This window comes from Pteropus alecto, unplaced genomic scaffold, assembly GCF_000325575.1.
Source record: "Pteropus alecto unplaced genomic scaffold, ASM32557v1 scaffold288, whole genome shotgun sequence".
Lineage (NCBI taxonomy): Eukaryota > Metazoa > Chordata > Mammalia > Chiroptera > Pteropodidae > Pteropus > Pteropus alecto.
Genome location: NW_006442124.1, coordinates 967,921 through 984,094, shown reverse-complemented (window position 1 = coordinate 984,094; position 16,174 = coordinate 967,921). Strand labels below are relative to the sequence as shown.

The 16,174-nt window shown below is 37.0% G+C and overlaps 1 protein-coding gene across 1 annotated transcript in view; it reads right to left on the bottom strand.

The window, feature by feature from the left end:
* Positions 1–2,982: 2,982 nt before the first annotated feature.
* Positions 2,983–16,174, bottom strand: part of IL18R1 (interleukin 18 receptor 1) — a 27,565-nt gene continuing 14,373 nt past the window's right edge. Inside the window, exons 6-10 of the mRNA XM_025039104.1 lie at positions 16,056–16,174; positions 13,383–13,522; positions 10,569–10,730; positions 6,025–6,183; positions 2,983–3,678 (exon numbers count right to left, since the gene is read on the bottom strand). The exon at positions 16,056–16,174 is cut by the window's right edge and continues 1 nt beyond it. Of these exons, the coding sequence (XP_024894872.1) occupies positions 3,308–3,678; positions 6,025–6,183; positions 10,569–10,730; positions 13,383–13,522; positions 16,056–16,174 (951 nt within the window). The 3' untranslated portion in view covers positions 2,983–3,307. The remainder of the gene's footprint in view (positions 3,679–6,024; positions 6,184–10,568; positions 10,731–13,382; positions 13,523–16,055) is intronic.

The following is a 16,174-nucleotide window of genomic DNA, read 5'->3' as shown; positions in this document are numbered from 1 at the left end:
AAACCAGTCCTACGCAGCCCTACTTCCTCTCCACAAGACTCTGTATGAGGTGACACCCTGGAAAGTGCCACAGCCTCCAAAAACTTACCTCAAGTCTTGTTGTCCAACAAGCAGTTTTAAAGAGAGGAGACAGTACACCTTTTTGCCCTAGCCTTGTCACACTAACTAGTTATGCGACCTGAGTCAAGTCCCTGGAGTTAACCAAATCTCAGGTTCCTGAGTTTGGAATATGTAGACTATAAGGTCTCTCTCTGCTTTATGAGAGTCTAACTCTAATAAATGCTTCCCGTACATAATAGACTTATGAGGTATTTCTTTATACATCTTGGAGAGTTGATTATTCACTGATTCTCTGAAATGGATGCCACAATTTAAGGACATGTGAAATCATAGAAGAGTATGATGTCATTCTATCAATAAAAATTATTTATCGGTCTTAGTTGGAAATGTTTTCGCTTAAATTAAAAAACACACACGTTGTTACCAAACTCAAGGTGTTCATTTTGCCTGCACATATCAATGGCCAAAAGAGACACAGACTGTTTACAGCAAAGAAAGTAGAGGTTTATTTAAAGAAATGGCACCAAGCCCATAGGTGAGCTAGCACTCAAAGACCTGGCTCCCTGATGGCCCCAAGGGGATAGGTTATATAGAAGAAAACTCATTAGTAGCTAAGGGAGTTGGGGTCATGAGCTCTACTGATTTGCGGGGGCTAGGGTAGGAGACAGTTGATCATTGCATCAGGTACTGATGTCAGTCATGGCCCCGTTTTATTGGGTTTCAACGGGAAACTGGTAGGGTCATCCGCCTTCATGGGTGTGGAGCTGCAAGATGTTATCTTTAGTTTGGCCTTAACTCTGTTTCTGTGGTGAACAGACCTGAGGCTTTGTTCCTAAGACTGTTTGATGCTGACCTAAAGGCGAGACAGTTGATCATTGCATCAGGTACTGATGTCAGTCATGGCCCCGTTTTATTGGGTTTCAACGGGAAACTGGTAGGGTCATCCGCCTTCATGGGTGTGGAGCTGCAAGATGTTATCTTTAGTTTGGCCTTAACTCTGTTTCTGTGGTGAACAGACCTGAGGCTTTGTTCCTAAGACTGTTTGATGCTGACCTAAGGCATAATGATTAAGGGAGCGTCCTGCAGTACGCAGAAGGATAGGAAAGAAAAGACACAAGTGAGCCCAAGACAGGTTTAAATCAAGAAGAAAGAGAAGAGAAAAAGTCATTTTAAAGAAGTAACGATTTGCATGGTTACAACATTAATTAACCATCATTTGAAGACCTACTACTTGTGCTGAGTATTGAGCGGCCTTGTGAGAAAGGAAAGAGAATTCTTTTGCTTCTGGATGGGAGATAAAGAAGATAGACACAAAGTGATTTGACCTTTAAAAAAAGATAAATATAGGAGCTCCTTTGGAATGACCCATATCTTATTAAAACAGGTGGGATCTACATTGAGAATGAGGATTGGAATCTTAAAATTAAACAGAAGTCAAGACATTTCAAAAATAAAGACACTAGACGAATGATTCACTAAGTAATTTAAAGCATATATTTAATGTACAGATTTAACATTTAATTTAAAATATATTTAATATATTTTAGAGCATACATAATAAAAGAGACAGACATAATCATTCTCTGTATTAGAGACCATGATGATGATAATAAAATTTCTCCTGATCACATATAAAACATGTTAATAATTCAATTTTTACTTTTTTACACATCTAACAAGCACACAAAAAAACTCTACAATATTAAATTACTTTTTTACACTGAAAATCTAATGAAATATTATTATTCTTTAATTTTCAGCAATATCTACTGCAGCTGTTTTAAACATTCATGCTGCTCACATATGTTCTAAGCAGCCTTCCAGACTTACCCGCCTCCGTCCTTTCTTTTAAGGCTGTTTGTCACTCATTCATTAATTATCCTGGACAACCATTACTGCTGAGGACACCAAGACAGCCCAGCCTGCTGGGTTCACTTTAGGGAGACAAATAAATGTATGCCTTTCGGCATCAAAAGTTATACATGTCCAATGAAGAAATATCTTTTGCCCTACTGATATGCTTCTCTATATACACAAATGTCCTCAAGTCAGTCTGCTTTCCTTTCCAGATTTGTTCTTTTCTGCTTTCTGGCTTCTGTTTTAGTCCACTACTGGAACAAAAAAAATGATCTAAGTAATAACAGTAACAATAATAGTAATAGCAACACAGAATTCTAAGTCCATGCCAAGAACTGTCATAAGCACTTTATTTATTCATTTAGTCCCCTTGTAAAGTAGGAATAATTATTATAAATTGTAATTTTACAGATCAGGGAACTGAGGCACAGATCAATCAGGAAAGGTTCCAGGGGTCACAAGAGTCAGAAACCCAGAATTTGAGCTCAAGCATCTTGTTTGTGTAGCTCATATACTAAACAGCTATACCATGTGCTTCCTCCACCCTGAAGGCATTTTAAATTTCTAATTTTAGAAAATTATGCAAGTAGCCATCATTTTTTGTTGCATAATGGCTTATATGGTCCGGCACCCATCCTGTATATAAACATTTATGTAAAATCAACAAATGTTTTCAACCACTTTTGAAAGAGCCAGAGAATTTTTGAATTAAACTTCTTGTCTCTCAGGAAAGATAAAAAGTTGTCTTGGGTTCCTTCCAAGAAGTTTCCACAAATAGACCCAATTAAACAAGTACTAGTTTAGTGCCTTTGTGGGGTCCCTAGAACCACGGGCCTGCCACTGAGGCCAGGACACATTAGACATCCTCAGGCCTGCGCCCTGTCACAGCAGGCTCACACCTTGCTCCCATGATCTGCACGCAGCCCTGCCAGCTCTCCTTCTCATCCCCAGGCACTCCATGAGGTGTTTAGGGGTAGGTAGCTATTGTGGGGGTGTGAAAGCACCATTCCAATTTCTATGTCACCTACTGACTCATAGAAAATGCCACTTCATAAATTTAAAATCCTTTAGTGCAATGTTAACATTAAAAACTCTTAAAGATGCGCCCTTTTTGTAAAGAGGAGGTTATTTTCCATCATTTGCAGCCCCAGTGTCCATTTATGGGAGAGGGGGAAACCGGGAATCCATTTCTTTTGAATTCCAAGGTCTTTTGGGAGCCCACAATGACAGCTCAAGGTTAGTCTTATCCCTGGCAATCTGATGACAAGTTTCATCTTCAAACTGTGAGTCAGATTTTTATAGAGTTGAGTCCAATATTTTGAGTCATGCCCTTTGTTAGAAACAGGCTCCTCCACTCAATCCCGAAAATGTCATGAGTTCTTTCTTGTATTCAGCTGCTCTGAAGATCAGGACCGGGAAAGCAAGGCAAGACTTCTAATTCATCTCTGCATGGCCTGACTGTTTTTGCAGGCATCAGATAAAGAAGATTTTTCCAGAACCTTGAGTTATAAGACAGAGATTTATCAGCTTTCCACTTCAGAACTCTGTGAGATTTCAAAAGCGTTAGTGATTGGGGCAAGAATGTGAAGTCACCAACTGGTGTAAATTCAATTAAGATTATTTTCATTTTCCTCTCCACGAGTGCTTCATGGAGTCCACTTTCAAGTTCATACCTGACTTCATTAGACATGTAACTTTTACTTAGGACAATGATTAGTCTTCGGCTTTTCTTAATCAACGAATGGATTTCATCAACAACAGCTAAAAATGTAAGATGTGAAATATTAATTTAAGAGAACTGAAAGGGTGAGCATGAGAAAAAATCATTTTGCACAGCCTAATTTTGCATTATTCAAATCTTAACATCACTAATGACTTTAGGAGAAACCATTTATTCTTAATTCTATATGCCTACTGAAAGCAATTAGGTAACAATAATAATGATTACTTACTTAGCACTTACTCTATGCCATACTCGCCTCAATTTTTTATGTATATTAACTCATCTAATCATCATATCAACCTTCTGAAGTACTGTTATCACCCCCATTTTATAGATGAGAAAACCAAAGCACAGAAGGGTTAAATAACTTGCCCAGAGTCACATAGCTAGTAAATGATGGAACCAGAATCTGAACCCAGGTGGTCTGGGTCTGGAGTACTTATTTCTAATACACTATCTTCCCTCTCTACATGCATGGAGGTGCATGCTAAAATCAGAATTTGAAAACAAACAAAAAAAACTGCCATTATTTTAGACCAGAAATTGACAAACATTTTCTGTAAAGGGCCCAATGGTATAAGTTTTGGCTTTGCAGATCATAACCATCTTTGTCACAATGACTACTCTCTGCTATTATAGCTTAAAAAGCAGCCACAGACAACACAGAGCAAGTGCTTGTGGCTGTGTTTCAATAAGGGTGGCAGGTTTATAGTAACCCATGGGTGGTAGATTGTCAACCTCTGTTCTAGACCTCTAGCCCTTTTTAAATAGAATTTGAACTAAGAGTAATTATAATTGAATACAAACATTCTTTATTTTTATTTTAGAAATAAGAAGAAATCTATTTTCAAAATAAGTCCTGGAAAATAATGGTAAAATAATAAGGTTGACATAAAGTCAACAGTAGGCAATGCCTTCTAGGTTCTTACACAAAGGACTGACACAAAAATATCACAGTGTTGTATGCATTCAACAATTTGGCATATGACTCCTTTGAGAAGTTATTTATAATTAAGCAATAATATATTTCCTCTTCCTAATTAGTAATATAGGAGAGGAAAAGCACAACCATTTCTTATTTACTACCATATCTTTAATGCCCAGCTCAGAATTTGGCATGAGTATGGCACTCGGCAAACGCTGGGTGAATGAATGATGATGGTGATAACGAATACATTTGTGTTGCATTCATAATGCATCAGCACCCAAAACATTTTTCGACCCCAGATTTCAAACGTTTGCTTTGGAAAACTTCAGAGAAAACATGGAAATGCTACTAAATTTCTTTGATTCTAACTCTACTAAGCTTCGAGATACGTGTTATGGCTATTTGTATTCATATATTAATTTAAAATTTGAATTCATAACTAAACTATGATGTGAACCACCCATCTCTTTTTACTTGTCCTTTCTCAGCTCTCCTATTTTTTACTTTAATTTTCTCACCAATGTCAATGCATTAGAAAACAAGCATTTTCTGATAAAAATTAATCTGTGTTTATAGTCCAAAGGACCATGTATTAAATTAGGAGCTGGTTTTGCTGTACAAAGTATTATGAAAAGAGGTATTCTTAATTACTGTGAGACATTCTAAATAAATGTCTCATGAGAATGCCAATTCCTGACCTGGTTCTGAAAATGTAATGTTTGCTCCCTTTCCCCAAATTTCAGGGAATTGTGAAGCATAGTGAACCAACAGGGTCCTAGAGAGGCCATTACTAGAATCATCATGGTTATCTTGTTTTCTCACTATTGGTAATATTGATTTAGCTGGTTATTTCCGGTTAGAGGACTATGTTCATTTGTTTGTTTTTTAAGTAAAACAGGACAGCTTTTGGGGAGGCTAAGCTATTCATCTTTTTAAAAGAAAGTATTGCCTACAAGAGACTCACTTCAGCTTAAAAGACACAGACTAAAAGGAAGGGGATAGAAAAAGATATTGCTTTGATGAACCTAGAAGGTATTTAAGTCAGACAGAGAAAGATAAACACTATATGATTTCACTTATATGCGGAATCTAAGGAATAAAAAGAACAAAGTAATCAAAAACAGACTCACAAATATAGTGGACAATTTGGTGATGGACAGAGGGGAGGGGGGATTGGGAGGCTGGGAGAATGGGGTGAAGGGTTAAAGAAGTACAAATTCATAGCTCTTGGATGGTCATAGGGATGGGGAGCATGGTAGAGGGAATGCAGTGAGCATTAATACGTTGGCTAGGTGGAGGGTCAGGGGAGGGAGGGAACAATTAGGGGGATCATTTTATGAACTATATAAATGTCTAACCAATGTACTGTATACTTGAAACTAATTAAAATAAATAAATTTTAAAAAAAGAAAGAAAGTATCTCCACTCGTTTTCTATCTGGCATTCCCTTTCTTACCTCCTCCAGGCACTACATCCCTTTCAAATATGCATAACTTATACCCAAAATGTTTCTCCAACACCCTGGGCAAGGTCTCCACAGCGAAGGTGTGCTCTTCTCCATTCTCAGGTCGGCATTCTTTTAGGTAAGACACAAAAGCATCGTATGTTTTTCCATCTAGGAGAGAAGATTCATTCTTTTAACTGGTATGTAAATAAAGTTTATTTAAGCTCAGATTTGAGTGAAAGTTATAAAAAACAAGAATGGAATCATTGAAGGAGAGAAGTTAAATATAGCATCCTCATGTCCACACTCATCAAACTGTATACATTAAACACATACAGTTCATTATCAATTAGACCTCACCAAGTTGTTAAAAAATAAATGTTTTTGATAGAAAACAAACTGAAAAATAAAACAAGAATATTTAAACTAGATGATTCCTAAGATCCCTCAAATATTCTTTGGTTCTATGATTCTTTTTTACACATTATTGTTTATCTCTGTTTTTTTAAGTTGTCAAAAACAAGGAATAAATTCATTTATTAATAAGACGAAAATACCATCTTCAAATCTAGTACACTAATCAAGCAACCAATTACCAAATGTTTGGTTTTTCTTAAGCATGTACGTTAAAACTCCCACTGTTTGACACCTCAGAGTGATAAGGAGAAATGTACATTATAGATCAGGGAACTAAAGGAATTTAAGATAGCAGAGGACCGAGGAGCCCAGATATGTCCTCATTCCAGCATTGGAAAGCAAGTCTCACCTTGGTTTATTTGACTTATACCATTTATTTTTACCACCATCCCAATGTTTACCCTCAAAAGGACCACTTGGAAAGCAATGATTAAAACAACGCTGAATGTTTACTCTGGAGACTGGGGGAAAACAACAGAGGCTATTGAAACAATATGCTATGGGAACACATGCTATGATATGTAAAAATATTATGTGATACAAGATGCCAGTGTGAAAACTTCCAGTCTATCGAAAGGTTTTTATTGGTGATAAGGTCTGTTCCTATTTTACTCCCGATTCAGATGACTAAAGGGACAAATTCAGAAGGAATGTGTTACCAAAACAACAAAGATCATTCTATTAACCAAGTAATTAAAAAATTAGATACATTTCACTCTTCTATCTTCATCCCATCTAGTCGAGAAGATAAAGCAGACAGAGGCAACCAAATGCAAAATTTACAAATATACATTACAGACACAAGACAGTGTGACACAAACAAAATTAACAAAGGAAATAATCTGGTCAGAGAATAAGGAGTGATCTTGGTATACATACTTTCTGAAAAAAAGAAATTTTGACTCAGATCCCGAATAATATAATAGATGCTAATTGGGAGGAAGAAGGGGAAAAGATAACAGAATGTTCTACCTCTTTCCCATGACAATTGGTTACAGGATAGAGGAGTTAGGTTTAAGCTTGGGTATATTATTAGGCTGAATGAATTTGCCACTGAGTTGGAGGCTAAATATTATTGAAACCTTTACTAAAATTGAATAGGATGAAACCATTCTAGGTCCATGTCCTTTGTGGTGCCATATCATTTATACTCAGCAGCCAAGCCCAATATCTTCACCATCATCCAGGCTCACAAAACAACACTTTCTGTTTCTGGCAAAATCTTCTTAAGTTCTACCTACAGCATTCTAGTTCATCAGTTCAAGTCAGAACTTGTATCGATTTAAAACAATTGCTTTGTAGAACTGCATGCATGTAAAAGATAGGGCATTTATGTTAAAGGTGCAGAATTAACACGCACATTAAAGATGAGAAAAGTTGGTAAAAATAGAGCTAGTTCTTAGTGTAATCAATAAGTTGTTCCCCTGGATAATTCTATTAGATTTCTGTTAAGTCCAGCTATTTATAAGTAAGAGCTAGTGCTTCCACTAGTATAGCTATTAGGTCAGTGATTAAAACTAAGATTTAAAAAAAGAAATAAGTACACTTTTCTAAAAGGTATATTTTTCTTATAATCAGAATGTAAATAATTGCAAGAAATTGGAAAGATAATGCAGAATTACAGTGTGATATACACGTGACCTAGTTTTACTCTTACCCACAGAAAGTTGGATCGACTATTGAGAAGCTTTCAAATTCTTTTTCTTTTTTTTTAAGTAATTCTCCTTCTTGGTTTAGCAAATCTGCTAATTTGTATTATAATTTATTTTAAACCCATGTAAAGAAAGGTTTGGTGGTTTCAATAGTTGACAAAGTGAAGTGCTCAAAATAAGGAATTTGAAAGTAACAATTGTATTTTTGGTTCTGCGTAAATGAAACCATCATGCAAATGGATATTTGGGACTACAAGGAGTCAGACTGGTGTGCTGAATGACCATGTTTTAAGTTAATTTTAGTTTTTTGTTTGTTTTGTTTTGTTTTCTCTTCCCAGTCCATCATAAACCAATCAATACTGAACACATTCATGGATATTGCAGCAATATCAAATTACTATAAAAGTTTGAATTTTTGTACTTGTATCTCCATTTCTGCCTTTCTCACAACTGATCGCTGACCACAGGCCACACTTTAAACAGAGCTGACTTAGAACACATCTCTAAATGTCTCTGTGCACCACCACAGTGAGAGCTAAAAAGTGTAAATTGAAAAAATTATCTGTGAATCAGGTCAAACACAACTGGAGAGTAGAAAAAAGAATCTTAGTGGAAAATCACAAAGAAAGATATTAGCAAATGCCCATTCTGAAATACATACTGGGCTATGCGAGTAGAGACCTGTTCATAAAAAATGTCAGAAAGAGGACCCCCTCCCCAGTTTGTTACAGCATCGCCCACCACACATGCAGGTTCAAAGAAAGTTAATTATCTTTGCTAATTTATTATTAGTAAGTCAAAAGTTATAAATGTGAATAATGACTCTATAAAAATCTCAAAGGAAAAATGTAAGAACTACTTTATAACTTGAGGTTAGAAAGGCCTTTTTCCTACGACCACAAATCCAGAAACCGTAAAAGAAAGGATAAATTTGAGTACATTACAGAATTTCCACCACTAGAAGCAAAGTCAAAAGACAAATTACAACTTGGAAACAATATCCACATTTCAAATATAGAAATATATTGTCTATCGTATTTGCATATGATGGACAATAGGCTAACCACCTTCAGAGTAAATTGTCCCTAGAAATAAACAAGAAATCCATGCCAACAACCCAATAGAAAAATAGGCAAAGGAATGGAAATGGATGAGTATTTTGAGCAAGGAAATACAAATGAACAAGTGTAAGGTTGTTCGTTCTTTTGCATAGAGAGTGAAATGCAAATGAAACTACACTGAGATAGAACTTTTTACCGATCAGATTGGCAAATATCCAAAAGGTTGTGGGTAAGGCTGTGGAAAAAGAGTTACTTCTGTCCTTTGAAAGTGATAGGTAGTATAGTAGTATGAAGGGCAAATTGGCAATATTTATCAAAACAACAACTCTATCTATGTTTCTTATTTCCAGCAAATCCACTTTGGAGCATTTTTTTTTTCAATTATACTGCATATGCACGAAATAATGACTGTACAAACCTATACATCACATCATTTCCGTAATAACAAAAAGTTGTAAACAACACAAATGTCCATCAAAAGGTGACAAAAAAAAAACAATGCCATTCACAGAAATAAAATACATTAGGGTTTTACTATAGAAATAAAACTCTAAAAAGTGAGAAACTTTAGAAATTAACATGGAGGGATATCCATATTAGTGTGCATAATACACCCAGATTTGTTTTTTAAATAGAAGTGGAATAAAATTCTACATTCATATTTGTTTGGATGTACTATCAATGATGGATGAGGTGAGAAACAGACATGGGACAGGCTGGAAGGGATACTTTCTACTGTATAATTTCTTAGATTCTCTTTGTTTCGATTCTTAAGACTTTTTGTATTTTGAATGATGTATATCCCACACACACGCACACATAAACAAAAGCAAGTACAATGGATTAAATTGATTTTATAATTCAGTAATTATATTGAAACTTGAGGACTTCTAGTCACTTTTCAAAAAAAGAGGAGAATTGAGACATAGTGTCACCGGGATAGAAATAGCAGTAAGTAAAAATTAGCAGATCTGGAGAATGAGAACCCAAGTCATTTGGCATCTAGTTCAGGGTTCCTTCAGAAACATCATACAATCTCTTTTGTCAAAATAATAAATCATAATACAATTCAATTCAATTCAAATGATCTTTATTGAGTGTGGCACATCGTATAAGGTGCACAGATGATGTGTGAACAATGACATTGTGATGTACAATCCTTGAGCTCACAGGATATTTAGGAGAATATGGCATACATGCAAAAAACAATTAGAGAACAATTTTTGGCAACATATGAGTAAGCACAAGAAAAGATGGCACAGACAACATTCATAATGGATGGTACGGTCAGAGCAATTTATCCTATGGAAAACCTACTACACATGAAGTCAATAACAATCAAAATAAGATGAAGATTAATGTTTCTTTATTATGTTTCTTAATAAAACCATAGGATAAGAAATTCCAGGATTATGATATTTGTTACCTGTTAACGTTTCGTCTCTTCTCGTGAAATGTCTATAAAATAGAGCCAAGTCCACTCTATAAATAATACCCACAATCACTAGGCAGACGACTACCACCAAGATCAAAACAGCTATGATCATTCCTCTAGTGAAGATGTGGCCTGGGATATCAACCAGATCTTCTACAAAGAAAAAGAAAATGGAAATAATTAATCAAAGAAATTTTACCAGCGTCTTCCACAATCATGTTATGATTGTCAGTTTTTACCATTAATGCTAACCCAGCTGTCTACCCAACACGTTCCACTCCCTTTTTTAAAGAATGAAAATGAGCACAAGGATATAACCGAAAGCATTGTAACGTAGTTTATGCCTACCTATGGAAGTCATGGATCTAGGATTATAAAATGTGAGAGTGAGATATAGAGAGACCTAAACACAAATCTCAGCTATCGGGTTGTGAACATAAATGGAGGTGTGTAGTTTCGAGAAAGCCAGCGAAGAACTTTGTGGAGTCCCAGTCTGTCTCTATCACTTATTTTGCGTCCTAGGAAATGTTGCTGATACCCTTAACGCTTAGTATCTTAATCTGTAATATGAAGCAAATAATTTCTCTTTCACTTATAAGGTTGCTTTTGGGGGGAGAGATTAAATGAGATAGTGTGTACATAAGTAATTAACATAGCATCTGGCATACAGCTCTGAGAATTTTAGTTGTTTTTTTTTATAAATGTGCTATTTGGGAAAATATTTCATTTTTAGATTGATTCAGTTTCTGCTCATTATGGAGAAGATAAGATGATACAGATGAATAAAAAGGGTAAAACAATTTCTAACAACCATTCCACAATGTGGTAACAGCCACTGCTGGTCTGCTAGTATATTTCTTTTTGGGTTTTCCTCTTTCGCTAAAAGTACTGACTTAATTGGGATCATATGGTAATCACTCTTTATTGCTTAACATTACATTACGAGCGTTTCACTAGGTCTTTAAAATTATAATTCATAATGCCCTAATATTTAGATTGATTGCAATTTTTCATAAATATACATAGTGCTGCAATGAACATATCCAGAAACCTTTATTATTATTTCTGATTATTTTCCTAGAGTAGATTGTAATGGTATGGGATTTCTAGGTCAAAAACCATAAACATGCATAAAGCTCTTGCCATCTTAGCACAATTTTTAGTAATGATCTTTTCAGTAAAATTAACCATTAGGCTATAAGTACACAATCATAGTTGCTTAATAAGTGAAATCTGAATAAAGCCACATCCTGCATCTTTGAAAGGTCTGCCTATCCATGACTGTGCCACACAAATACATGCTCCACACTGCCATGCACACTCCTCCAGGGACAATGGTGGAGGAAACCCTGTACCCCAGATGACATTATGAGCACAGCAGAAGGAGAAATGATTAGGGTACCAACTTCTGTAGCAGGGACAGGACAGTCACACACTGATCTAAGAGGCGGCTGACGGCCAGCAGTAACCAAAATTCAAGTAAGGTAATGAATCAAGCCAAAATAACAGATTTGAAAGCCTCTCCCTCACAAATGCATGGACTGAGGCATGTATGTTCACACGAGGTGAGGGGACGCCTGTAATAATTCCTGTAGAAAGTAAAATCACAGAGTAAATTAATTTCAGAGTTAATCAGGTCTGAATTTTGACATTTTTACTTGTTGTTTGACATGGGGTGACTTTGTTCTCCTATAAAAGCTTGTTGTAAAGATCAGGTTGAATAATGGTAAGAGCTTAGCACAGAGCCTATCACATAACAAACATGTAAAGAATATTAGCTGTTATTATTAATGCATGTGGTAGACTGATAGCCTTAGAACAGAAGTTCTAAGTGAATTGCCAATGGTGACCAGAATATCTAGAGAAAGGGGCTTCTGGCCTTAGGTCCTCTACCCACGACTCCTTCTGTTTCTCACTAAAAACAAAACATAACAAACATTTTTATGCATTCTCGTTCTCTCTCTCTCTCTCTCTCTCTCTCTCTCTCTCTCTTTCGCTCTCCCTCCACACCCCCGCCCCCCATCTTAACCTTTTCTTACATATCCAGGGGTTGATGGCCCAGCTTAGGAATGAGTAGTGAAAGAGTAGTAACAACGGAAAGCATAGCTTTTTGGCCCCAGACACAGCCATTTCTAAGCAGCTACTGGGCCAATGGCTCTGGGTTGTATTGTTTGGTGGAGGATAGAGATGGATGACTCTGGAATGCTCCATCAGGTGGGCACTGAAAAATGTTAAGAGTCCACTGATCAGAGGCATAAACTGTCTATGTGCAAGCTCAGGGCCTGGCCCAAGGAAGGGAAGCCTCAGTTAATCTTTACTGAATGACCACGCCCAAGAGTCCCCTGTGCCCAGTGCCCAGCTAAGATAGGCTGGAGGCAGCAATTACTCCCGATATCATTGGCCTTGTCCTACACTGAGAGGCATACTTTCCTCCAGTTGTTTTGAGTGCGCTAAAGCTGTCCTACCTCCCCCACAACCCTCCCCCACCACCATATCCATCCCCAAGTTCTTCCTGCCTCCCTGCTTGGGGCCCCTGGTTTCTACATAAAATTAAAATATGATTGAAGACAAAAGAATGAACTTTGTGTTGTCACTCTCTGCTTGAAATCAGGGCACAGGGAGTTCCTACACAGGCTGAGCAGCAGTTCTGCCACTGAACACCTGTGACACTGGTGAATCCTTTCACCTCTCAGGAGCTTGGTTCCTGATCTGTAAAATGAGAAATTGACGAATGATCTTTGAGGAGTTTCTCAGCAGCAACATTCCAAGTTTCCACAGACTTCCGAAAATAAAAGTTTCTCACACCTTTTTTCAACAAGATAAAGCTTCTGGTGTCTATGCCTTCCTTGCCGGCCACAGTGCAATTATATGAAAAATTTAGATTTTTTTCATTAATATTATCAATCCTCAATATTTTTGAAGCCTGCCATTTGCCTTCTGAAGTCCTGTAAAAGAGGAACATAATTTAGCAATAGCCTTCGTTCATTGCCGGCAACATTATCTGACATGTGCAACTACTCAGAGGCAGAAGCTCTGCTGACTCATCAAATCTTCCCTTTCTGGTGGGAACTCTTAAAGTGTGGCCACAACAAATCTCCCACCTTCTTGGAAGCATCAGGGCCATCAGACAAAGCCCTTCTGAACCATCTGGAGACAGTGCTGTGAACTGCCCAGAATCGAAACGCCTAGAAGGTAATGATGCTAAGTTGAAACTATGAGAAAATATTCTCTCTCTATTATTTCTCCCTGTTTCTCCTCTTCAACAACTCAGTGTTCTTTCCACAGTGGTCACCACCTACTGTGACAAGACTGAGAATTGTCCAGCACAGACACAGATTTGTATCAAGTTTGTCCATGCAGTCTTAAAGATCACTTTTATCTTGTTGAGTATTTAAAATAAATTGAAAAATGACACTATTTTCAGACACCTTCAAGCCCATGAGAAATACTGATTAAGTTGTTTAGTGACTGTCAGAAAACGACTTGAGACAACTGTTGGCAGCATGTTCTCTTCCTCTTCTTAGAAGATTTAAGTTGTCCTGTCATTGAATGTGAGGTAAGTACTTATGACATCTGCTTCCCCATCAGTGACAAATTCTGATGGCACCGGGTCATCCAAGAGTTCCAGGTGCAGTCACTCAGCTGGCACCCCTAGCAGCAGGTGTGTCTAGCACCTGGGACATGGTACCATTGTAACCTCCAACTGTCTCAAATACATTTTAGAATATAATTCTGTACAGAAGTCACTAATACAGAAATATCAACTACTTAACATCACAAAAGGCCACCAAGGAGCCAAAACAGATGACATAGAAAGCTCTTGTATGCCCAACTGTGAAGAAAGACCTCCCCACTCAATTAGCTTAGCTTAAGATCCATTTTTAATAAGGTCGGTGTAAGTTGGTCTTCTATCCTTCCAGTAATTAACAAGAGAGCACCAGAAGGGGAAAATGCAGAAATGTAGACTTCTAGTGGGACTAGATGCTGAGGATAAGATACAATGGCCAGATGGATATGCAATTTGATTGAACCAAGCTTCACGGAGCAGTAGTCGCGTGCCTGCTCCTGGGTGAGCAGCCTGTAGATAAATGTCAGCAAGAACTGATAGCCACCAGCATGATGACAAAGAATTTTTTTTTAAGTGTGAAAAATGAAAAAAACCTCAAAAGTACAGCTAGGGTGACAGAAATCTTAAGATCGCTACTCACTAAACTTGAATGTATCAGTACACCAGTAATTACATAATGACCCAAAGTTGTTTGGAAACATTTAAGTGATCATAGGCTTAGCATTTTTTTTAAATAAGTCTGACCCTTCTCTAATGGAAGAATATAGGCAATTTAAGTAATAATATACATGTCATTTGGAATTTTTTGCACCAACACTTCTTCCTTAATATTTATACCTTAAATATTAAGGTATTGCTTTGTTTGCTTTTCCTACCTATTCTTACTATGTTTCTAATTTCCACGAATAGACTCTGACAGGAAAATACTGCAATAATTACAATAGTCAATGTCCACCCACAAATAGTGAATGTCACGGGGCAAGTGACTGGCAAATTTAATTAGTATTTTCATGAGACATAACTTATATCTGACAATCTCTGGAGACCCTCCCTTACTTGATAAAATCTCTCCATGTTCACCTTTAAGAAAGATAATGGCTGCAGTGAATGTTCTAAGAAGGAGCTACAAACTATCTCCAAAAGAGCAGGAGGCAGTATCTATGTCCGTGGATCTCTCACCCATTAAATTTCCAACACACACATGAAACTGTTCTCAAATGACAATTCTTTCTTTGTGATTTTCAGTATTTCTCAAGTTCCTTATAATAAATTATTTTTAACAATCAGAACTAAAAGAAAGGCATGTGTGTAAGGGCAGGACGTAGATCCGGACAGGTAGCAGGAGACAGCCTGCCTTTGGCCTTGGCTGCACCCAGGTCCCGATAGGCACAGGTACTCTGGAGTCACTCTGCACTCCAGACTCCTAGCTAGTTTCACAGTGACATGTGGGCAACACAGCTAGGGGCATCTACTGCACATAAAGGGCCCAAATTAATTCATGAATGCCACACTCTCCCAACTTGGTCTTTTCTCTGGCATATTAGTGAAAATAAAGCACTTAATACAATTTTCAAAATCCAAAAACTGTGCCCTAAGTTACCACTCTTGTACCAGATGCTTGAGTAAAATCCCCAACCCCATCAGAACCTGACTGACCAAAAGCTAATTTTGCAAGGCGATAATGCCTCATTGACCTTCTTTCTATAGTTTAGATCTCAGCAATGGATCTCTGCATAACCCATCAACCTAGAGCATGGAATTGTAATTATAAAATACGTAAATTATAATTTACACTTATCCCAAACATCCTATTAGCTATTCAGGAGTCTGGAGTTTTTTTATACTAGGTATGTACGATATATTATGATTTTTACATATCACGATATATATCATGTATCACATCTACATACTTAATTCTTCTTTCTTCCTCTTCATGCACATTAGGATCTTTTCCATTTTTTTTCCAGACGTTCCAATAAAGCACATCCTTTTCATTCAACAAGGCAGAGCAGTTGAGCTGTACATCTTT